Raw genomic sequence first — 25,474 nt, forward strand, 5'->3', positions numbered from 1 at the left:
GATGCTGTTTGAAGAAGGCGTTCTGGCCAACATTTATCCTTCAACCAACATCTAAAACAGATGACTTGGTCATTCATAAGAACATAAGAGATAGGAGGAGGAGTAGGTCATTTGGCCCTTCGAATCTGCTCCGCCATTCAATGAGATCATGGCTGATCTGAATCTGGCCTCAACTCCACTTTCCCACCTGTTCCCCATATCCTTTGACTCCCTTGCTGATCAAAAATTTGTCTAACTCAGACTTGAATATATTCAGTAACTCAGCCTCCACCGCTCTTTGGGGCAAAGAATTCCAAAGGTTCACAACCCTCTCAACCCTCTCAGATGAAATTTCTCCTAATCTCCGTCTTAAATGGGTGACCACTTATTCTGAGACTATGCCCCCTAGTTCTAGATTCCCCTGTGAGGGGAAACATCCTCTCAGCATTTACCCTGTCAAGCCCCCTCAGAATCTTATATGTTTCAATAAGATCTCCTCTCATTCTTCTAAACTCCAGTGAGTATAGGCCCAACCTGCTCAATCATTCCTCATTTTTAAAAAAAAACCCTTCCATACCCGGAATCAACCTAGTGAACCTTCTCTGAACTGCCTCCAATGCAAGTATATCCTTCCTTAAATAAGGGGACCAAAACTGTACTCATTACTCTAGGTGTGGTCTCACCAGCACCCTGTACAGTTGTAGCAAGACTTCCCTGCTTTTATACTCCATCCCCCTTGAAATAAAGGCCAATATTCCATTTACCTTCCCAATTACCTGCTGCACCCGTATGCTAACTCTGTACCGCAGCATTCTGTATTATTTCTCCATTTATATAATATTTTGCTTTTTTATTCTTCCTACCAAAGTGGATGACTTCACATTTTCCCACATTACACTCCATCTGCCAAATTTTTGCCCACTCGTGTAACCTATCTATATCCCTTTGCAGGCACTTTGTGTCCTCCTCACAACTTACTTTTCCAACAATCTTTGTATCATCAGCAAATTTGGCCACAGTACACTCGCTTCCTTCATCCAAGTCATTGATATAGATTGTAAATAGTTGAGGCCCCAGCACTGATCCCTGCGACACCCCACTAGTTACAGATTGCCATCCTGAAAATGACCCCTTTATCCCGACTCTCTGTTTTCTGTTAGTTAGCCAATCCTCTATCCATGCTAATATATTACCTTGTGCAGTATCCTTTCATGTGGCACCTTATCGAATGCCTTTTGGAAATCCAAATACACTACATCTACTGGATCCCCTTTATCCACCCTGCTCGTTACTTCCTCAAGGAACTCGAATAAATTTGTCAAATACGATTTCCCTTTCATAAAACCATGTTGACTCTCCATGATTTTGAGTCTCTAAATGTCCTGCTACCACTTCCTTAATAATGGATTCTAGCATTTTCCCAATGACAGATGTTAGGCTAATTGGCCTATAGTTACTTGCTTTCTGTCTCCCTCCTTTCTTGAATAGGGGCGTTACGTTTGCGGTTTTCCAATCCGCTGGGACCTTTCCAGAATCTAGTGAATTTTGGAAGATTACACCCAATGCATTCACTATCTCTGTAGCCACTTCTTTTAAGACCCTCGGATGCAAGCCATCAGGTCCAGGAGACTTGTCAGCCTGCAGACCCATTAGTTTGCCTAGTACTTTTTCTCTCGTGGTGGTGATTGTTTTTAGTTCCTCCCTCTCCTTTGCCCCTTGATTATCTACTATTATTGGTATGCTTTTAGTGTCTTCTACTGCGAAGACAGATACAAAATATCTGTTCAATGCCTCTGCCATTTTGTTGTTTTCCATTATTATTTCTCCAGTCTCATCCTCTAAGGGACCAATACTTATTTTAGCTACTCTCTTCCTTTTTATAAACTTGTAAAAGCTCTTAATGTCAGTTTTTATATTTATTGCTAGTTTATTCTCATAATCTATTTTCTCCCTCTTTTTTTAGTCCTCCTTTGCTGTTTTTTAAAGTTTTCCCAATTTTTGGGCTTACCACTAATCTTTGCCACATTGTATGCCTTTTTTTAACTTGATTCCATCCTTAATTTCCTTAGTTAGCCATTGTTGGTACACATTTCTCGTGGAGGCTTTCCTTCTTCCTGGGATATATTTTTGTTGAGAGTTATAAAATATCTTTTTAAATGCCTGCCAGTGTTTACCCACCATCATACCTGCTAATCTGTTTTCCCAGTCCACTTTGGCCGGCTCTGTCCTCATGCCATTGTAATTGCCCTTATTTAGGTTTAATACAGTAGTTTCAGACCCAAGATCCTCACTCTCAAACTGGATGTGAAATTCTATCATATTATGATCACCGTTTCCCAAGGGATCCTTTACTTTGAGGTCATTAATTAATCATGTTCATTACCCATTACCAAATACAAAATGGCCTGTTCCCTGGTTGATTCCACAACGTATTGTTCTATGAAAAAGCCCTGAATACACTCTATGAACTCATCCTCAGGACTACTTTTGCCAATTTGATTGGTCCAATCTATATGAAAGTTAAAATCGCCCAATGATTATTGCATTACCTTTTTTTCTTACAAGCCCCCATTATTTCTTGATTTATATTTTGCCCCTCAGTGTAGCTACTGTTAGGGGGCTTATCGACTACCCCCACCAATGATTTCTTACTCTTGCTATTTCTTACCTCCACCCAAATTGATTCTACATCTTGAACTTCTGAGCCAAGATCATTTCTCACTATTGTACTAATTTCATCCTTTATTAACAGAGCTACCCCATCATTTTTTCCTTTCTTCCGATCCTTCTGAAATGTCAGATACCCCTGAATATTCAGTTCCCAACCTTCGTCACATTGCAACCACGTCTCTGTAATGGCAACGAGATCATACCCATTTGTTTCTATTTGTGCCGTCAATTCATCTATCTTATTACGAATGCTGTGTGCATCCGGATCAAGAACCTTTAATTTTGTCTTTTTACCATTTTTTTCCTACTGTGACTCTATTTGCTGGTGCAGTCTTATATCTGTTTGCTCTGACCCTTCCTGTCACGCTCTGGTTAACATTACCATTATCTCTTCCCTGCGCTACTTCTTTGTCCTTTACCTTCAACATTCTAAATTTCCTCCCATCTGAACCCATCCCCCCCTCCACCCCCGCCCCCCGCCAATTTAGTTTAAAGTCCTATCTACAGCCCTAGTAATTCGATTCGCCAGAACACTGGTCCCAGCATGGTTCAGGTGAAGCCCGTCTTGGAAGAATAGCTCTCTCTTTCCCCAGTACTGGTGCCAGTATCACATGAATCGAAACCCACTTCTCCCACGCCAATCTTTGAGCCACGCATTCATCTGTCTGATCTGATTTACCCTGTGCCAATTTGCTCCTGGCTCAGGTAATAATCCAGAGATTATTACCTTTGAGGTTCTGCTTTTTAATTTAGCCCCTAGCTGCTCATACTCTCTCAGCAGATCCTCTTTCTCTAGTCTTACCTATGTCGTTGATACCTAGGTGGACCACGACAACTGAATCCTCCCCCTCCCACTCCAAGTTCCTCTTCAGCCCTGAGGAGATGTCCTTAACCCTGGCACCAGGTAGGCAACACAGCCTTCGGGACTCACGCTCTTGGCTGCAGAGAACAGTATCTATCCCCCTAACTATATTGTCGCCTAATACTACCGCCTTCCTTTTTACTCCCCCCACTTGAATGGCCTCCTATACCATGTTGCTGTGGTCAGCTTGCTCATCCTGCCTGCAGTCCTTGCTCTCGTCCACACAGCTTGCAAGAACCTCGTAACTGTTAGACAAGGACAAGGGCTGAGGCTACTGCAATGCCACCTCCTGGATCCCCGTACCTGTCTCACTCGCAGTCACATTATCCTGTCCCTGACCACGGGCCAAATCTAAAGTATTTAGTCTAAGGGGTGTGACTGCCTCCTGGAACAAAGTGTCCAGATAACTTTCTCCCTCCCTGATGTATCGCAAAATCTGCAGCTCAGGCTCCAGCTCCTCAACGCTGAGCCGAAGTTCCTCGAGCTGCAGACACTTACTGCAGATGTGGTCATTTCCACCGCATTTTATTGTGGTTTGTGGGAGCTTGCTGTGTGCAAATTGGCTGTCTGGTTTCCTACATTACAGCAGTGACTACACTTCAAAAGTACTTCATTGGTTGTTCAGCGCTTTGGGACGTTCTGGGATTGTGAAAGACGCTTTATAAATGCAAGTCTCTCTTTAATTCTGAGACTGGTACCTGTAGTATAACTGCTCCTGAACTCAATACAAACCACATACATAATCAGTGCCCATTTTGATGTCTAAATACTGAAGCGTATTAAGAAAGCACAGCTTCCAGATTGCTTCCTATTAGCTCTGTCACTCATTTCACTTGATTGCTCTGGATTTTCTCGATATGCACAACTGCCTCAGCTGTGGCATAAAGACCAGTTAGTTTACTGAAAGAGGAATCACTGAGCAGCATTGCTAGTGGAGAAGAAATTAGAAATTTATTACTGGTAATGGTAACCACCAGAATCGAAAGAAGTCAGAAATGAAATATGAAAAATTGAAGTCTCATAAACATGGCTTTGTGTCTTGTGCTGGTACAAACAGAAACTGCAGAGTTAACAGAATTGCTGCTATACCCTGCTGTATTTTATATAAATATATGGCTGTGCTGTACAATGCCATTTCACTTCTAATTTCTCTGCACGTGGATGATTTTTCTTGTAATTCCTTCTTAATGGTCTGAACAGGTGGAAATTATTCTCATTAAAGATACACAAGAGGGCACCCGAATGATTCAAATAGCATGGCCCATTTCTATTTATAGTCCTGATTTATGGCAATGCCATTATATAGAATTGTCACAGGGTTCAGTGTGAAAAATATTAAACCTTGAAGTGCGTATTTCTATTACAGGTGAGTTAGTTCAGAGAAATTTACAATTGGTCTGTTGAACCTTGGCAAATGTAGTTGTGACAAAATATTTGCATAAAGTTACACAACCTGTGTTAATAGTGTAACTTTAAGCTATTTTTAAAAATCGTTAACCTTTGACAGGATTCCATTCTATTTGTTGGTTGCCGTAAATCAAGGCTGTGAAAAGTATTTGATACAGTTTAAATGTGTGTGTGATTTACGTGAAATTTCTCCTCCTGAGATCTAAGATGCAATACCATCTCAGCTATCAAAGGGAGATGGCAAAGAGAAAGGTGGATACTTTACTACACCAAGGATAATGTCCTGGACCTGGGCAATGCTCACGTACTTTTACATAGAATTACATAGAATGTACAGCACAGAAACAGGCCATTCAGCCCAACAGGTCTATGTTGGTGTTTATGCTCCGCACGAGCCTCCTCCCTCCTCACTTCATCTAACCCAATCAGCGTAACCTTCTATTTCTTTCTCCCTCATGTGTTTATCTAGCTTCCCCTTAAATGCATCTGTACTATTTGCCTCAACTACTCCTTGTGGTAGCAAGTTCCACGTTCCAACTACTCTCTGGGTAAAGAAGTTTCTCCTGAATTCTCTGCTGGATTTGTTAGTGCTACCTTATATTTACGGCCCCTAGTTCTGGTTTCCCCCACAAGTGGACACATCTTCACTACGTCTAACCGATCAAACCCTTTCATAATCTTAAAGACCCTTGTCCAGCAACTGGCTCATGTCCAGTCTCAGGGATGGTTGATAATTGGCCTGCTAGAGAATAGATGTGTCCAGAGCAGGCCTAAGCAGAGGAATAACTTCATATCCAGAATCAAAAAAAAACTCATCAGTTTCAACACTGAAAATGCATAAAGATGTTTTTGACAGAACTACAAAAATGTTTTGGCCCTATTTAACCCAATCCACCCGACAGGAATGTTTCGGGTAAGTGGTTAAAATCGCAAAAAATCGACTTACTGCCCCCGTTCCCACTAGAAACCTGTCGACGACCATTTTACCTCCAGAGCTGACTCGGGTGGCAAATATACCCACCAGAAACAGGCGGTGCCTCATGAATAAATTCAAAATTGGGGTCCTGTGATGTCAGAAGTCCCACCCAGCGACAGACCCGCTGAGTAAAACTCAGCAAGATTGGCTTCACAAACTGAGTGACATGACTGGAAGCTGTATTTCAAGGGGCACTCACCTGCACTCAAGTCATTAGGATCATGTGCCATTGTGAATTAGTGAATTTCCAAGGCAGTTCTGAGCTTCTAGTTGGCTTTTTTTTTAGTTTTGTTTCTGTTGACCTATGCAGCCTGTTGTAGCAGGACCTGCTGCCTGATAGACCATGCCATGCCATGCCAGTGGTTGCCAAAGTCAACACCGCCCTTAACTTTTGCTCTATGGGGCATCACTCGCATCTCGCAGTCTGCAGTGCGTAGCTGAATCAAGCAGCTCATCAATGCCCTGCTTGCCAGGGCAAACCAGTACATTACCTTCCTCGTGGATGCCAACAGCCAGAATGAGAGAGCTGTGGGATCTGCAGCAGTGGTCGGCTTCCCTCGTGTCCAGGGTAGTAATAGACTCTGCTCGTGTAGCTATCAGGGTACCAGAGATGAGCCAGCAACTTTTGCCAACAAGAAGGACTTCCACTCCATCAATGTACAGCTGGTGTGTGATCACCATGAAAAGATATTGCAAGTCTCGGCCAATTTTGTTGGCAGCTGCCACAATGCCTGTGGCACTCATCCATCCCCCTCCCCACACACTTTTCCACCCATTCAAGAACATTAGATTATGGCTTCTGAGGGACATGCATTGCTGATGATGACCCCTCTGTCTGAATTCTTCCGCGTCTGATGTAGCCATGTAAGACCTGAAATGATAAACCTACCTTTCTCTCTCCACCGATGCTGCCAGGCCTACTGAGTGTTTCTGGCATTTTCTGTTTTTATTGGAAGAGAACTAGATTGGGGCTGTTGTTGAAGCATCCCACAGTGGAGCAATTGGGCAGTGCTCCCTGTCCACACTCACATGAAGAATCCTCAATTAATCGAGGCACTGGAGGGCTGCCAGTTCTCGTGGAACCGAGGCTCAGCATAAAGCAATGTCTTCTTGGAAGCAAAGGAGAAAACTGATGAGGAAAAGAAAAAAATCAGTGTCTATATCCCGAAAATACTGGCAGCATCTGGGAGGCTGTTTGGGAGATCACATATCTACTGAAAACAGTTAGTGGGATAGTACAATGTTCTTAAAGCCCTTCATGTAAAAAGGCATGTGATTATCCTGTACTATTAGAAGTTTATAAACAAGTGCATTTTCACGTGCCAATTACAGACTGTAGTAAAATAAATTACCAACATTTTTCAAATTCATTCTAGGGATGTGGGCATCGCTGGCAAGGCTGGCATTTACTCTCCATCCCTAGGTGCCCTTGAGAAAGTAGTGATGGCCACCTTCTCGAACCATCGCAGTCCATATGGTGAAGGTGGTCCCACAATCTTGTTAGGTAGGGAGTTCCAGGATTTTGAACCATGAAGGAACTACGCTATCTATCCAAGTCAGGATGGTGTGTGACTCGGAGGGGAACTTGGAGATGATGGTGTTCCGAGGCACTTGCTGCCCTTGTCCTTCTAGGTGATGGAGGCCACGGGTTTGGGAGATGCTGCTGAAGAGGCCTTGGTGACTTGCTGCTGTGCATCTTGTAAATAGTACATACTGTAGCCACGGTATACCGATGGTGAAGGGGATGGATGTTAAGGCGACTGGATGAAGTGCCGATCAAGCACTGCTTTGTCCTGGATGGTGTCGAGCTTCTTGAGTGTTGTTGCAGCTGCACATATCCAGGCAGGTAGTGAGTATTCCATCACACTCCTGACCTTGTAGGTAGTGGAGTGGCTTTGGGGAGTCGGGAGGTGAATCACACCCTATGGAATACCCAGCCTCTGACCTACTCTAATAGTCACGGTGTTTTTATGGTTGGTCCAGTTGAGTTTCTGGTCAATGGTGACTACACTTTTGATGTTGCTGAAACTGTTGGCTAATATAAAACAGAAAATTAATTCTACATTTCCAATAAATCAGATGTCAAGGATTTTTTGTAGGATTATAAATCTGAAGTGAATGACAGTTGGCATATACATTCTTAGACAGATAAGCCTTCAGCTACACAAGATAAATTGCACTTACCATAATATTTAGTCAGACTTGTAACGTACTGGGGCAGAAATTGCTTCCGAAATAACGGAGTTGCTCAACAGCATTCTCCGTTTTCTACGGCGAATCAAAGGAACAAGTTCCCGCGTTTGCACATACACACCAGAACGCGGAAATCGTGAACTTGCTCCTATTGGTTCGCCGCCAATTTGACAGCTGCGAATTAAAGGGACATCGCATGCTGCAATCATTGAAATCACTGAAAAATCACAAACTGATCATCTGTCCAGCTGGAAAGTAATTAATTACGCCACCAAAAGGTATGCTGAAAAATACCAGGTCTAAACTAAGTTTTAAAAGCGTGATAACTCTATGACTGCCAAGCAGCTAAAAAATTAAATTTTAAAAATGTGTATTACTCCTTATTTTAATAGTTTTTGGTCATTTAAAAAAAAAATTAAAAGTTACATTTAAAAAAAATTTTTCATTCTGTGCCTTTAATTTAATTCAACTAATTCTTTGGCTTTTCATTAAAAAAAATAAAGTTTTTGTTTAGAATGACTTTCAGAATACTAACTTTAATTGAATGAAGTCTGCTTGCCTGCTTGTGGGCGTGACGTCTCTTCCTGACAGATTTAGTGGGCGTGTCATCCATTCCCACGGACTGTTCCATGGGCATCAACTCACCCTGTTCAGAGGCTAGGTTGATGGAGCACAATTCTTTAAAAGTTCAAAATCACGCATTTCAATGCCACAGAGCCCGTAGTGAGTACATTTGTGAATTTATTTCGCAGGAGCTGTAGCGATCGTTGTCAAGCTGCTCTGCGCAAATTCTGGCCCATTGATACTTACCTTCCATTAAAGTGTCCACTTCTTCCAGGTTTTAAGATAATCCTCACAGAATGTAATTTTGCAAATGTTAAAATAAGTTGACGTATATCTTACAAATAGCTATCATAGGTCTGTGGGCAGCAGTAGTGTCCCCAGGTATTAGGAGCTTTGGGCCCAGTATAGCACGTACAATATGACCTCACATGACCTATTATTCCACAGTGCATCTATAGTGGGGACTTGTTATCTCTACTAGAAGGTTCGTATTTTTCAGATGCGTGGATGAATAACTATTCATAACAGTTTTATGCTGTACAAAGGCAATCTCTAGATTCTAGAATTGTGCATAAAAACAGATATGGTTGGGAAAGTTGAAGCTTTGAAAAATGGTTTGAATAGTTTTACAACCATAGAAGTTTATAGCAAGGAAGCAGGCTATTTTGCCCATTATGTCTGTGCCAGCTCTTCAGTAGAGTACCTCAGAACTAGTCACACTGTCCTGCTCGCTCCCCATAGCCCTGTATCTTCCTCTACTTCAAATATTTATCCAATTTGCCCTTAAAAGTTGCAATGGTCTCTGCCTCAAAGCATTCCATGTTCTAACATGCCTCCATGTCAAGAAGTTTCTCCTTGTTTCTCTCCTCATTGTCATTTTGATTTGATGATCCCTTGTCACTCAGTCCCAATCAGAAGAAATGGTTTTTCCCTATTCACTCTATCAAAACTCTAAATAATTTTTAAAATCTCTACTAAATCTTCTCTTAGCTGTCTCTGCTCCAGTGGAAATAGTCCACTATTTCAAGTCTCTCTTCATAACAGTAGTTTTCCATTCCTGGCATCATTTTGGAATGTGTACTATGTACTCTTTGACTTTAATCTTTTTTTATTATGGGGCAACTGGAGCTGCACTGAACAACTGTGGCCTAACCAGAGCTCTTACATCTTTATCAATACTAGCTTACTCTTGCACGGAGATACATGCACAGACCAAGAATAAAAGTGGAGCAGCAATGATCCTGGAGTATACCACTTATATTCCCTCATTTGCAAAGGGCCTAAGGCCTGCTTCAGGCACGGACCCTGGATGACTCTTTTGCTGCTTATACCAATATTGGGCGGTACACCTCCAGCTCAGAATGTTCCTGTGCTTGTCACCCACCATATTGGATCTTTGGCGCCTGTTTTACGCCCTTAACGCGGGCACAGCATCATCACAACGCTACCACATGGAAAGTAAGATCAATTGGCTGGGAGGGGGTGGGACAGTTTCGGATCAGCAATCCCCACAAGTACCTCAGGCTAATTTCAATGCCTGGGTGGTGGGGAGCTTTTGACTCACCAGGACTTCCCCCTTCATTGAGAGGAATTTCAGGATATATGGGGGGGGGGAAGAAAGATGCAGCTCTCTCCAAAACTCCCCCACCCCCACTTCGAAAAATATTGGGGCTTTGGATAAAGAGAAGCGGTAGTTCAGCACACCCACCCCTCCGACTGAGAACTTTGGGGACAGATGGCGAGAAAGAGAGTTCACGACTCCTGGCTAGATAAAAAAAATCCTGACCTCTCCTCATTAACATTGGTGAGAAACAGACTATTCAGAATAAAACAGTGCTGCTCCACTCTCAGATTGGTGTTGTGACAGGTTGTTAATGTAAAAGAATCCTGTATTTGTTGCAACTCAAAACATTTTCATGCTTTTTAAAAAATATTGGGTGGGGGGGGGAGGAAAATTGGATAGGGCCTATTATTGGGCGGGGGTAACGCGATCCGCTATTCCCCCACAGGACGAGACTTTTGTGAGGCCTGAGGACTTAGTTTTAAGCAGCATTCCGAATCAGCGTTGACAAGAGGATTCAATACAATTCACACTTTCCACTGGCAGCGGGAGCCCCAAACTCTTAAAGGCAGGCTGTCTCTTAAAAAAATCTCTTAAAGGTAGCTGGTACCTGTTATTTGCTGAAAATAACAGTCTGCTGACTGAATGGAGATCAGACATCGTACAGGCAAAACACAAATGCAGCTCCCGTTGTTATGTTTCCAAACTGATGAGTTATGTTAAAACATTGACTAAAGGTTGTGCACTACTAAATCCCACATCCTCCAATCTGCATGCCAGACCTCACCAATGTGCCAATCTGAGTTTGTACCAGGCCTGCGAGAGAGTGTGCACCAAGGTTCTTTGCTGATGCACTAGAGGCCTTGGTGCAAGAGGTGGACAGAAGGAGGGACATCCTATATCCACAGGAGCGGGGGCAGCAAGAGGCCCTCTAGACATATACCCAAAAGGCAGTGGGAGGCAGTGGGGAACGAAGTCAATGCCAGGCGCACAGCATCATGAACATGGTTGCAGTGCAGGAAGAAGTTCAATGCTTTGGCACGAATGGTCAAGTGAGCGAGGTCAACTGTCAAGTGGCGGCTCCTATCAACTAGACCACTAGCCGCATCCACTGCTCCTCGCACTACACCCCCCCATCACACACATACCAACAAACTCCATCAGTACTTAACTCTTCCAATCAGATGCTTCCTCTCACCCTTACACATTACCACTGTTGCAAGCTGCCCACCCACAACTCACAGGCCACACACACTGACAGCTATTCAACCATGACAGGCACATCACCCAGACACACATCCCACTTTCTTGCAGGAGAAGGTGGCGCATATCAGGAGGCAGCAAGTGGCAGTGGCATTTAACCCCTCGAGCCTGTTCCATCATTCACTGAGATCATAGGGTCCTGTGACCTAACTCCATATACCACCTTAGCCCCATATCCCTTAATACACTTGGTTCACAGAAATCTATCAATCTCAGATTTAGAATTCACAATTGAGTTAGCATCAGCTGTCGTTTGCAGAAGAGCGTTCGAAACTTCTACCACCCTTTGCGTGTAGAAGCATTTCCTAACTTCACTCCTGCACGTCCTGGCTCTAAATGTTAGGCTATGTCCCCTAGTCCTAGTATTCATGTGTAGGAGACTTCCAAAATCAGTTACAAATGTCTCGGCGGCCAGAAGAATAACCCAGCCCACTAATCTGTAAATCCTGCATGGTCCCTTTAAGTAGTGCTGGTGGGGGCTCTCCAGACACGCTAAGACACGTCTAGATGGTTGGGGTTAATACTGTACGTTGAGCATTGCATCCTAAAATGGTGTCTATCACTTTAAATCAGCGTTGCACACTGATTATATCCATCTTCTCCTTACTTAACATGCTTCCAGCATTCGGTATTTACACGTGCGCTAACTCCTAAACCAAGATGGCGTCCGGTGCACGTCACGCTGGAAACGTGCGTGCACAGCCAAGACGCCATCTTGGATGCTGGCGAGGCCATGTAGGGCTGAAACAACGGGCGCTACGTGGCCCAATTTAGCACCCATTATATTTTGTTTAAGCCAAAATAAAAAGAAAATTTGAATCGGCACAGATGAATTAATAGAATTCCCTAATAAACTATAAAACGAAATTCATGTGACACTGCAGATATTGAAGTGTAATGGTTATGGTACTTGCCTAGCAACCAATTGGTTGTGAGTTCAAATCCCACCCAGGGCAAGTTGTGAAATTGAATTCAATAAATCTGGTAATTTGTGGGCTGCCATCAGGGATAAATGGCCATGAATGTTACGTTGTTAAAACCAAGTATCCTTCAGGGAAGAGAACCTGCTACTGCCTAACTTATATGTGACTCCAGTCCAAAATATGGGGTTAACTCTTCATGCTGTCTGAGCAACTAGAGATGGGCAATAATTGTGGTCTTGCCAAGTGTCACCCACATCCCAAGGGTGAACAATGAAATGTAAAATGTTGTTGTGATTTGTGCCTAAACCATTTCTAAATGACTTGAAAATATCCATTTTGTTTAGGTATGAGTTGGAGGAACAAATCTATCCTTTAACTTGCATCACTTGCACTGTCTTCATCCCCAAATCATAACCCTGAAGTTGAAAATGTGGAGCTTGATCTTTAAAGATCAGTTCAATCTTTGCTGCGATTATACATTTGCTCACCAATTACAGACTTGCATTCTTAAAAAAATATTCGTTTAGGTTTTCTGAGTGAGGTTCTTTAAACGCTCAATAAACAGCGGTGTTAAAATTATTCTGATTCGAAAACCTAGGTTTGTATTTCTAGGCTGGGAGAGGGGAAACAGTTGTGCATCATTTGTATTACAGTGTCAGAGTGCATGCTGGCACTTTCACAATGCAGTGATTTGTATCACACCTCAGTGATTGCTGTAGAAAGATTTATTAAACAGTTCGGAATAAAGTCATTTGTCTGTTTAGCATAGAATTTACACACACAAACTGTTCAAATCTGTTTTTTAATGGTTTCATTATTATTGCGAAGCACGGAGAACTAAGTGTGTCATTGCAAACATTGCACAAAGATACCAGTCTTCTTGAAAATCTCTGTTTGCCATGTTCCTCTTTATAACATATAACCGTATATTTTGGGAATTTATTTTGTTTTCAGGCTGCCTTGAGTTAAAGGAGGAGACAATCGAGAATCTGTTAGCAGCTGCTTGCCTGCTCCAGCTCTCCCAAGTGGTGGAAGTGTGTTGCCATTTCCTGATGAAGCTGCTCCATCCATCAAACTGTCTGGGTATCCGTGCCTTTGCTGATGCTCAGGGCTGCACTGAATTAATGAAGGTGGCTCACAACTATACAATGGTAAGGCGACAAGAGATGTTTCATTTCGAATCACTTTCTTGCATCACTTCTCCCTTGCCCCCCGCGTGTATACTGTTGCCTACGTGAACAGACTTTCTCATGGATGGAGCCAGTGCTAAGGCTGGCCAGTCCACCCCTACCAGAAACTTAAATGGAAATCAAAATGTCAATGAAGATTGCATTCCTGGGCTAAATATTGTAAGGGTAAATTTTACAAGGTCGTTGGATGGAAAATCTTGTTTGGGGGCGGGAGGGGTCTACTGTACCCGAGTTCTCGATTCTATGCAGGGCTATGGGGAAAGAGTAGGGGGAGTGAGATTATTTGGATAGCTCTATCAAAAAGCCAGCACAAGCATGCTGGGCTGAATGGCCTCCTTCTGTGCTGTATGATTGTATGATATGCTTTGCTAGTGAAGCAAAGCTCCACACCGGGAGTGAAAATTTGTAAATTTACCCTGTTATATGTTTGATGTAGCTGCTAAACTACTTTTGACATTTCAATCCCCCTATAAATTTTGGGGATTGATGCTGATGAGAGTATTTTCTGGCATTTTTTTAAAACTGTTTCAAAAAAAAAACGGTGATATTTAGATTATTTTGACAGCTGATTCATAATGCTACACCAGCAATTTGGTTTTTATTTGTTTGACATTTTGGTTTAGAATTTCATGTAGACTTCCATTCCTGAAGGACCAGAATTAAACAAACGCAATCTTACTTCCCCCAATAGCTCAGCAAGTTTATGCACTGAGTGGTTGAAAGACACAGGCTACAAAGGACCTATATTTGATATTCAATTTATGCTAATTTATCACAGCTGATCTCAATGGTAAGGCGATTACAATTGGGCTCAGTGCCCCTGGATTTGGCAGGTGAAAATCCAGCAGGGTTCCTGCTCCTGATTGCTATCCAGTAATCCCACTTTTGGAACGATGGCTCCTAGGTTGAGGTTCTGGTGACTGGAGTCCCTGAAATCATATTCCAGCAAGGACTCAATGCTTTCAGGAGCGTAGGGGTTGGTAAAGCTTATGAGCACCACTGCATAAAAAAAATGTTTGGCAAACTATTTTGTTCCTTCACAAATTTCAACACGACAACCCATTCAATCCAATTTTAGCTGTTTTGGATACAGTTAGATGATTGTGATTCAAATGGCTTTTCAGGCAAGGAGGGTCTGTTGCTATTGTTTTCTCCATCCTGTGTCTGCAATTAGAGATCTCTCATGGTCTCACAACTCAACTGTCTTAATACAGATTCCATTCTTTTTAATTGTTACTGAGTCTGGACAGAGTGCTGGGCACAGTTGGATTAAAAAAAACAAATGCAGCTTCCTGAGATACAAAGTTGGTTACCAATCACTACTATCCGGATCCAAGCATTGCTGGAATCACACTTAACAATAAACACAACCAGACTAGTTCATCAGGCTCTGCTTTGTACATTTAAATGCTTTGGAAAAGACATTTTGCCATGCTGATTATACATTCCAACACTTTTATATACACATTATGACACTGTGTCACATATGTGCCATTGTGAACAATTTTCCAACCGTATCACAGTTTCCCATTTTATGGTGCGTTACTCCTGCACCCAATTTTCCAATTTCCCCCAACCGGGTGTGCTACCAGGCAAGACGAAATAGGGGGACAGAACTTATAAAGGAAAATTCACACGGATGTGCCTAAGGTTTGGGCCAATGTAAGACCATTTTTGTTAGAACATTGTGCCCAAAATTTCCATAGAATCTTCATATATTGTGCTGGCAGCGCTAAATTATTAAAATCAGTCTCGATCTGCGTCAGGGACCGATACCAAATAATAGTTTGTTTGGTTATGTGAACACTATGGAACTTAACCTCTTTAGATGATCAATAAATCTCCTCCAGTGTGTGGACATTAAAACATCATCTGTACTGTTCTAAGATATAGTACATTGAAAAATGTAAAAGCAATAAAATATAATTTAAATGCACTGTACTCGCCTGGAATAGCTTTCCATGGTGACAAAAATATTGATATAGAAATTTCTGGCACAATCCATAAAATGTAATGAAATAGAAATTGAGAATGCCCCAGCTGTTCAGTAGAGATATTACTGAATTTATTAATACTGTAAAATGTATTGAGACTTAGTACCCTAAATATTGGTGAATCTCATTATGTATGCTAATAAACAGGCTTGTGCAATAAAAGTATCAGCATAAATGAATAAGTAATGATGGTCATTGCATGCGAAAGAGACAGCAATCAAATGTGTGGGAATCTGCAATGTCCTGATGAAAGGGTTTTGGAGTAGCTACAGCAGTTGGCCGCAAGGAATTGCAACACTGACGTGAAACACATCACGATAGTTACCACTTACTATATTTCCTTCCCATCCCATCATACACCGTATATAAGCAAAGTGAAATACATAATCAGATAGGCAAGCCATGATCATGCTGAGTCAACACAGAGCATTTTTGCTTTCTCAACATAGGAACAAGAGAAGGCCATTCAGCCCCTCGAGCCTGTTCCGCCATTCAGTTAGATCATGGCTGATCTGTATCTTAACTCCATCTACCCGCCTTGGTTCCACAACCCTCAATACCATTTGCCTAACAAAAATCTATCAATCTCAGTTTAGAAAATTTCTATTGGCCCCCCACCGAGGCTCAACAGCTTTTTGGGGGAGAGAGTTCCAGATTTCCACTACCCTTTGTGTGAAGAAATGCTTCCCAACATCACCCCTGAACGACCTAGCTCTAATATTTAGGTTATGCCCCCTTGCTCTGGACTCTCCCGCCAGAAGAAATAGTTTCTCTCTATCCTACCCTATCAATTTCTTTAATCATCTTAAACACCTCAATTAGATCACCCCTTAATCATCTGTACTCAAGGGAATACAAGCCTAGTCTATGTAGCCTGATCTCATAATTTAACCCTTTTAGCCCCGGTATCATTCTGAAAAATGCACATAAACATAATCCTCTCTCAGGGTGGCAACAGCCAAAAAGAGACTGCAGTTGACGCCTCTGATGAAGACTTTTAAAGTTTGTGTTCTGTGTTGGGTCTTTCCTACTCTTACTTCAGATTTGCCATTCTATGTATTTTAGATCAAGCCCTATAAATCCAGGGCATCTTCACTAGCCTTGATATCTGGATGAGTGAGCTTTCAGTAATGTGGCCTGGATAACATGCAAAACAAACTTTTCATTAATTATTTATTTTAGCTACTGGAATTAATTTATACCTCCATTGGCTCTCTCCTATCTGAAACATATGGTAGAGCGTTACAGCTTTAAAACTCCTTTTAGGTTCAAACTATTAAGCAAATTTATTTAGCAAAAGATGGACAAGCAACTTTCACTAAATAAATTTGCCCAGGGGTACGGTAGTATAGTGATTATGTTACTGGGCTAGTAACCCAGAGGCCTGGTCTATTAATCCAGAGAATGTGAATTCAAAACATACCCTGGCAGTTTGAAAAATCCCAACTGGTTCACTAATATCCTTTAGAGAAGGAAACCTGCCGTCCTTACCCGGTCTGGTCTAAATGTGACTCCAGTCCTGCACCAAAGTGACTCTTTACTGCCCTGTTAAGTGAACTAGCAAACCACTCAACCACTGAGATTGCAATGGTTCAAGAAGAAGGTCCCCAATACCAATAAATGCTGGCCTTGCCAGTGATGCCCAAATGTTGAGGATGAATAAAAAAAATAAATAACAGTAACAAATGTTAACAAAAGGCCGACTGCCATTTCCTCTTACTTCAGATGCTTCCAGACTTGCTGTGTAATTCCACATTTTCTGTCTTTAGTTGAAGCCAGAAAGCAGGTCAGCTACATGCAAACGATGCAAGGCCTCATCTGGCTTAAACTTTCCTACAGTTCTGTGACCATAGATGGCAGTTGTTCAGGAAATAACTGGTTTATACATCCATGCAAAATGGGGAAAGTATGCAGAGGTAGGCGCCACCATTTTTCCCAAGCCTCAATTATCCAAATTCAGCCATATTGGGGTACTTGATGAACACTCTGATTTATGCCAATTAGTTCTGTGCCCACCTCATGCTCAGAGCACGTTGCAGAACTTCTGAAAGCACAGAGGTCACGGCATCTATTCTAAAAGTTGGCAGACGCATCGCGTGTTTGACCTTAATCTACACAGAAAACCCTCAGGTCGCAGGAGACAGAAATAAAGACGCAAGAAATCCACATATGTGAACCAAGAAGTGAACATGGCTCTACAGCAAGTTATGCTGTCAGGTTTGTGCTGTTACATCTGACTGGGATTTCTGACTGTGGTTTTGTTACTTAGTATTCTACATGAGTGGTATCCTATGTCAATGCGTACAGAATACATCAGCCCTAGGAAATAGAAAAATACAAGGGTCAGTGAGGTGTTACAATGTACAATTGCACCTTCATGTAGGTTCATGCAGACTGAAAATGTGGTAAAAAAAAATCACAAAATAAGCACTTTTTCCTGCAGTTTTGTTCTGCCTATACTTTACTCATTGATCTAGTACATAAGTTTTTAGAGTTGAGTTCAGGATACATATTTAAATTTGAATAGACCTGACTTTGGCTGATCTGATATATGTTATATTAAAAAAAAAATCCACATTGAAGGCATTTTGTTATTGATTGATGTGTAGTTAATTTCTTCTCAACCTCCCAGCCTGACTCTCTTGGTTCAAATTGGGATCAAGTGCTAGACACAGTTGTATAAAACCAAAACAGTTCACTAACAAATAGAAAACAAGTTGCTGGTCAGGCCAGAGTCTGCTTGCTATGGAAAAATTATACTCAAGTTCTGCATGATGATTAAACCTGTTTCAGCAGGCTCCATTCTGCAAACAGCTGAAGTAGAAACAAATAATTACTTCTGTTTTACACACATGATAAAAGATAGGCTACTGGCAGGCAGATTGCTTGTTACAGATATTATGTATCACCGAAGTTGGTGATAATTTTACATATTCTCACTACCTAGTGAAAGCTGGAGAACTAGAAAGAAAGAGAAAGCATCTCTTGTAAAAAAAAAATAGAGTTTGCAAACTATGTATACTATCTAGGCTATCCTGTCAATTGCCAATCAACTTTGTCAAGGTAGCACTTACAAAAATGGTTTTCCTCCTATTGCGCCTTCTAAAGTCCATTAGAGTAGCAATGGGGGTCAAAAGTAGAACAGTTCATAACTTTCAGGGGGTGAATTTATGCAAGGGGTTCTCCCGCACATTCGCTGTGACTTTGCAGAAGAGCTGCAGTAAATCCCGGAAAATTGGCAAAAACCGTGAATATTTAATATCTGCCATGGCTCAGTGGTAGCACTCTCGCCTCTGAGTCCGAAGGTTGTGGATTCAAGCCCGACACCAGAGACTTGAGCACACAAGTTAGGCTGACACTTAAGTGCAGTACTGAGGGAGTGCTGTACTGTCGGAGGTGCCGTCTTTCCAATAAGTTTGTTAAACCGAACCCATGGTACTATTCAAAGAAGAGCAGAGGAGTTATCTTGGTGTCCTGTCCAATAGTTATCCCTCAACCAACATCACTAAAACAGATTATCTGGTCATTTATGTCATTGCTGTTTGTGGGACCTTGCTGTGTGCAAATTGGCTACTTTAATTCCATGTATTACAACGGTGACTATATTTATTGGCGATGAAGGCAATTGACAACCAATACGTTGATCCAAATGCAAAAGGAGTTCTTTGTTATGCTTGAACAGCTGGTATGAGCACCCTATGCTGGACAAACATGTCAATGTGTTGTGCCGACAATTCACCTAACACAAACCTTTATTTCCAGCTATACATGCACGCACCATTGTTAACTACTGCAAAGCTTAAAATGGCTGTCAGTGGTATTATTGTAAAATAATAATATTTGCATTTATATAGCATCTTTCATGTAAAAAAATCTTCAGATAATGACACAAAGGTAGGTAGGAAAGTAAGTTGTGAAGAGGACATAAGGAGTCTACAAAGGGATATAGATAGGTTAAGTGAGTGGGCAAAAATTTGGCAGATGGAGTATAATGTGGGAAATGTGAACTTGTCCGCTTTGGCAGGAGGAATAGAAAAGCAGTATATTATTTAAATGGAGAGAGATTGCAGAATTCTGAGGTGCAGAGGGATCTGGGTATCCTAGTACATGAATCACAAAAAGTTAGTATGCAGGTACAGCAAGTGATTAGGAAGGCAGATGGAATGTTGCAAGGGGAATGGAATATAAATGTAGAGATGTTTTGCTACAGTTGTACAGGGTATTGGCGAGACCACATCTAGAATACTGTGTGTAGTTTTGGTCTCCTTATTTAAGAAAGGACATAATTGCTTTGGAGGCGGTTCAGAGAAGGTTCACTCGACTGATTCATGGGATGAGGGGGTTATCTTATGAGGAAAGGTTGGACAAGTTGGGCCTGTATACACTGGAGTTTAAAAGAATGAGAGATGATCTTATTGAAATAGATAAGATCCTGAGGGGATTTGAAGGGGTAACTGCTGAGAGGATGTTTCCCCTAGTGGGAGAGGCTAGAACTAGGGGCCACAGTTTAAAAATAAAGGGTCTCCCATTTAAGATGAAGATGAGGAGAATTTCTTTCTCTCTCAGGTTCGTGAGTCTATGGAACTCCCTTTCCCAGAGAGCGGTGGAGGCAGGGTCATTGAATATTTTTAAGGCTGAGTTAGATAGATTCCTGATTAACAAGAAAGTCCAAGGGTTATAGTAGGTAGACGAGAAGTAGGGTTGAGGTTGCAATCAGAACAGCCATGATCATATCAAATGGCAGAGCAGACTCGAGGGGCCGAATGGCCAACTCCTGCTCTTAATTCGTATGTGCGTATAATGAATTTCTTCCTAAAGTAACGTGATATATTATGCAAGTCATATAATTGAAAGCAATGGTAACATAACATTAAATGTTACTACAGAATTCTGTTCCGAGGCCTAGTGCAGTTAGAGGGTGGTAAGGAAGCTTCAGATATACAATGCCCCTACACCATGAGGGAAGTTAGAGCTACAGTGTCAGCTTGGTTCAGTTGGTTTTCTCTTGCCTCTGGCTCAAAAGGTTGTAAGTCCAAACCCCACGATAGACAAACACACAATCTAGGCAGACACTTCAGTATGGTACTGAAAGAGTGTTGCATTGCTGGATATGCTGTCTTTTGGATGAGATTTTAAATTTAGGCCTTGTGTACCTGGCACTAGTGATCCCATGCCACTATTCCATAAAGAGCAGGGAGTTCTCCCATTGTCCTGGTCAACATTTCTTCCCTCAACTAACAACACTAAAAATGAGTAACTGGTCATTCATTTGCTATTTGTGAGACCTTGTGTGCAGTTTGGCTGCTGTGACTGTGACTAAGAATTCTTAATTCAAAAAATAATTAATTGGTTGGAAAGTGCTTTGAGATGGTCTGAGGACACGATAAGGTATCATATAAATGTAAGTTCTTTTCTTTTTTCATGTGGGTTTAATAAATTGTCTGTTTTGAACTATGCCTTTAAAATAAAACGTACTAGAATCGCAATCACTGTTGTCTACCTTCACAGTATTTGAATATGGGATTTTAAGGTAAAACTGACCTAAGCTCAGCAGAAAGTCACAAATCATCTCTCTTTGAGATTTACAAGGTAGAGGTAACCAGAAGTCCCTGTGTGTCGCACATGCACTGTCAGGTTTTCCTAACAATCTCTGTCCACTAAAATGCATGCTCTTCTTCAGCAAAGATAAAACAGGGAATGTTCTAATTGTATTGAAGATTTATTTTTTTAATTGTTCATATTTCTACAGCAGTTGAAATTTCACTTAACATTGTTGTTATCTCAACCAGAAAATATTAGGTTTTAGATAAGCCTAATATTGCATACATTACCACCAGCTGAGTTATGCTGATATGAGCCTGTAATCCCAAAGGATTGAGCTATATCTGTGTCATTAAGATAAACCATTTGGAAAAAAAAAGGGGCTGAATGTTTGAACGTATGTTAGGAATGATTTGCCTTAACATTTGGAAAGATCACTGTTTTAAACAGAGATGCCAACACACAGATGTTGCCCTACAGCACATCATTAGTTTTTTCTGGTTGCTTGTTTGAGGTAACCATGACTACGAACAATAAAAATTATGAGGACGCTGCGTGGTCCACATCTGCTCATTGTTACAAATCTCTCCGCACGCAACAGATCATACGTTACTGAAGTTAAATCTAACAGTTGGTGAGTACGTTAACCCTTTAACCCTTAGAGGCTTTTCTTTTGAAACAGAATGGATATCTCAAACATTCTCTTCTGTTTGTCTCCTCCTTCGTGTCTTGCATTCATTTACTTGAGTCACCATCAACACACCTTATATGTGTGAAATGGCAGCAGAATAAGAGACAATAAAAACTAATTCAGCTCCCAAGGTGCGGCTGATTTTATAGTTGTCCGAGTAACATTTTGTATACACTGTCATTGATTAACTTTAAAAGCCATTGGAACTTCTAGGGTTTGTCATTATTTGCAGCAATGGATTTGCATTAGTGTGGTCGTACTGGCAATGTGGAATACCATTTTAATTTGATATGACAATTAATTAGGTGAGTTTTCTGGATAGGCAGCAGGTATACCTGATAAACGGAAAAGGTTTTCTGAGAAATAGCTAGGTGTGTTTGCCTAATGGGAGGAAAGGCCTGGGGGAGGGGAGAGTTAGAATGGTATGCTTGAACGCAATGAAATTTTCTAGACCAGTAGCCAGATACGCACCAGTCTACACCACGTAGCTATTATAGAAACCATATCAAAATTACTCTCTATCTTTTTGTTGAGGGCCCCAATCGTAGTCTCACTCGCCTTTCTCTCAGCTCCACCATCCTTCTCCCAGCGATAATGATCTTTAATCACCTTTAATGGCCATCACACTCTCTATTGAGAATAAAAAATAAATATTAAAATACCACCGGATTCCTAATTTCCTCCTTTTCAGCTAACAGTAACAAGGCTGCTTGTCATCATCGTTTGATGACAGAGACTCATAATGATCTTTCCAAATTAAATAATGGCTGTCATCAAATCATCCACTTTGAAATTTGTCTTCGTCAAGTAAATAAAGTAATCAAAATAAGTCAGTGTTAATACTTATCCAATACCTAGTTCTTATGTGCACAGCATATAAATTAGGAACATAAACATTTTAAATTGGTATGATTTGAATACTTTCATTGCCACATTATAGGCCCAGCTTAACTATAGGCTATGTATGTACAATCTCAATATAGCTATATCAACATCATATAAAGCCATGGTGTTATTATTACAAGCCTCACTGTGGCGTGATACTAGTGTCATCCTTTAAAAGAAAAATCTATCGTAGCAGCAGGGATATTACAGTTGACCTTGGCATCCTCAAGCAAGTGAGAGAAAATCCCACGTTTGATAGCCGGCAATCTGTTCTGAATGTACACTGCAGTGCAGTGCTGAGGGAGTGCTGCACTGTCAGAGGTGCCGTCTTTTGGAGGCGACAGGTGGATGTAGAAGATCTTCATGGCACTATTTCGAAGAGTTCTTCCTGGTGTTCTGGCCAATATTTATCCATTAACCAACTCCGAAAAACAGATTGGGCGCTAAATTGGGCCGCGTGGTGCCCATTGTTTTGGCGCTACACGGCCTCGCCAACATCCAAGATGGCGTCTTGGATGCGCACGCACATTTCCAGCAAGATGTGCGCCAGACGCCATCTTGGTATAGGAGTTTGCGCAGGCGCAGATAACAAACGCTGGAAGCATGTAAAGTAGGGAGAAAATGGCTTCAATCAGTGTGCAACATTGATTTAAAGTGATAAGTCCCAAAATGGTGTCTAACGCTCAATTCAACGCACGGTCTTAACCCCGACTATCTGAACGTGTCTTAGAGTGGCTGCAGGACCCCCCACCAGTGCTATTTAAAGGGACCAGGCAGGATTTACAGGTTAGTGGCTGGATTATTGCTTCTGGCTGCTGAGACATTTGTAACTGTTTTTGGAGGTCTCCTAGACTTCAACACTAGGACATTTAGAGGCCTGACATTTAGAGGCAGGACGTGCAGGAGTGAAGTTAGGAAATGCTTCTACACGCACAGGCTGGGAGACATTTGGAACGCTGTTCTGCAGATGGCAGTTCATGCTAGCTCACTTGTGAAAGTTAAATCTGAGATTGATAGATTCCTGTGAACCAAGGGTATTAAGGGATATGGGGCATAGGCGGGCATAAGGAGTTAGGTCACAAGTCCACCATGATCTCATTGAATGGTGGAACAGGCTCAAAGGGCTAAATGCCAGGGCCACTTGCTGCCTCTTGATATGCACCACATTCTCCTGCAAGAAAGCAGGACGTGTGTTTGGGTGATGTGCATGTCATGGTTGAATAGTTGCCAGTGAGTGTGGCCTGTGAGTTGTGGGTGGGCGGCTTGAAACAGTGGTAATGTGTAAGGGTGAGAGGAAGCATCTGGTTGGAAGAGTTGAGTACAGATGGAAAGAGTTTATTGGTATGTGGGTGATGTGGGGGTGTAGTGTGTGGTAGGAGACACCACTTGACAGTTGACCTCAGTCACCTTGATCACTCATGTCAAAGCATTGAACTTATTCCTGCACTGCATCCATGTTCAGGATGCTGTGCGCCTGGCATCGACTTCATCCCCCGCTGCCTCCCACTGCCTTTTGAGTATATGTCTTGCCCCCCCCCCGTGGATATAGGATGTCCCTTCTTCTGTCCACCTCTTGCACCCAAGGTCTCTAGTGCATTAGCAGAGAACCTTGGTGCATGCAGTCTTGCAGGCCTGGTACAAACTCAGATCGGCAGACTGGTGAGGTCTGGCGTACAGATTGGAGGATGTGGGATTCAGTAGTGCGCAACCTTTATTCGATGTATTAACATTACTTATCAGTGTGTAAACATAGGGATGGGATCTACATCTGTGTTTTACGTGTGCAATGTCTGATCTCCGTTCAGACTGCGTGCAGCAAATGACAGGTACCAGCTACCTTTAAGAGATTTCTAAGAAACATCCTCCCTTTAAGAGATTGAGCTCCCTCTGGTGGTGGAAAGTGCGAATTGCATTGATTCCACGTGCAAGGCCTGGAAAGGAAGGCTGATTGCAGGTGAGTGCTGGGGTGGGTCGAAACTTGCGTCCTGCCTGCGCAGGGGCCATTGGGCACGGGGTAATAGCACATCACGCTACCTACGCCCAAAAACGGCCCCTATCGAATTTTTTCCCCCTACTATTTGATCATTGCTGTTTGTGGGATCTTGCTGTGTGCAAATTGGCTGCCGCATTTCCTACATCACAACAGTGACTACACTTCAGAAAGTGCTTCATTGGCTGTAAAGCGCTTTGGGACATCTTGAGGTCGTAAGAGGCACTGTATTAATGCAAGCTATTTCTTTATTTTACATGTGTGCAAATGCCAGATGAGGTTAGGATTAAGTTGGCTGTGATGTCTCTGTGAGTTCCTCACCCCCTCCATAAATCTCACTGTCCAGGGCCTCACTGAAAGATGGCCACTTGTATAAAAAGAACTGCATTTCAGGACAGGAGCGATAAGCGGAGTAAGCTGGAGGAGGCAATAATACATTTCTCCTCATAATTCGAAGTTTCCTATATTTGCAATTTTTTTCTGATGACTGTCAATGTTACTGCTGTTTTAAATTTGAATACAGAGGAAGTACAGGTGTCAATATCCAATTAACAACCCTAGATTTAAACCACATGAGCATCTGGAATTAAACCATGTTAATGAAACTCCTAATGAGCATAGGCTAGGGATGTCAACTGGTAATGACACTTGTACCACTAAGTTCTTAATATGTTCACTTTTTTCACACTTCAGAGGCTGCTCATTTCCTTGTCTAGTTCACATATTAAACCAAAAAGTTTTACCACAGTGCTGTATGAATCTGGAGCAATTAATATTTAATGAGG

The 25,474-nt window shown here is 41.9% G+C and overlaps 1 protein-coding gene across 1 annotated transcript in view; it reads left to right on the forward strand.

Moving 5' to 3' along the window:
* The window catches only part of LOC137322595 (kelch-like protein 1), a 279,032-nt gene that overhangs the window by 149,533 nt on the left and 104,025 nt on the right, over window positions 1–25,474 (forward strand). The window contains exon 4 of the mRNA XM_067985502.1: window positions 13,353–13,549. Coding sequence (XP_067841603.1) covers window positions 13,353–13,549 — 197 coding nt within the window. The remainder of the gene's footprint in view (window positions 1–13,352; window positions 13,550–25,474) is intronic.

The sequence above is a fragment of the Heptranchias perlo genome, chromosome 6 (assembly GCF_035084215.1).
Source record: "Heptranchias perlo isolate sHepPer1 chromosome 6, sHepPer1.hap1, whole genome shotgun sequence".
NCBI classification, from domain to species: Eukaryota; Metazoa; Chordata; class Chondrichthyes; order Hexanchiformes; family Hexanchidae; genus Heptranchias; species Heptranchias perlo.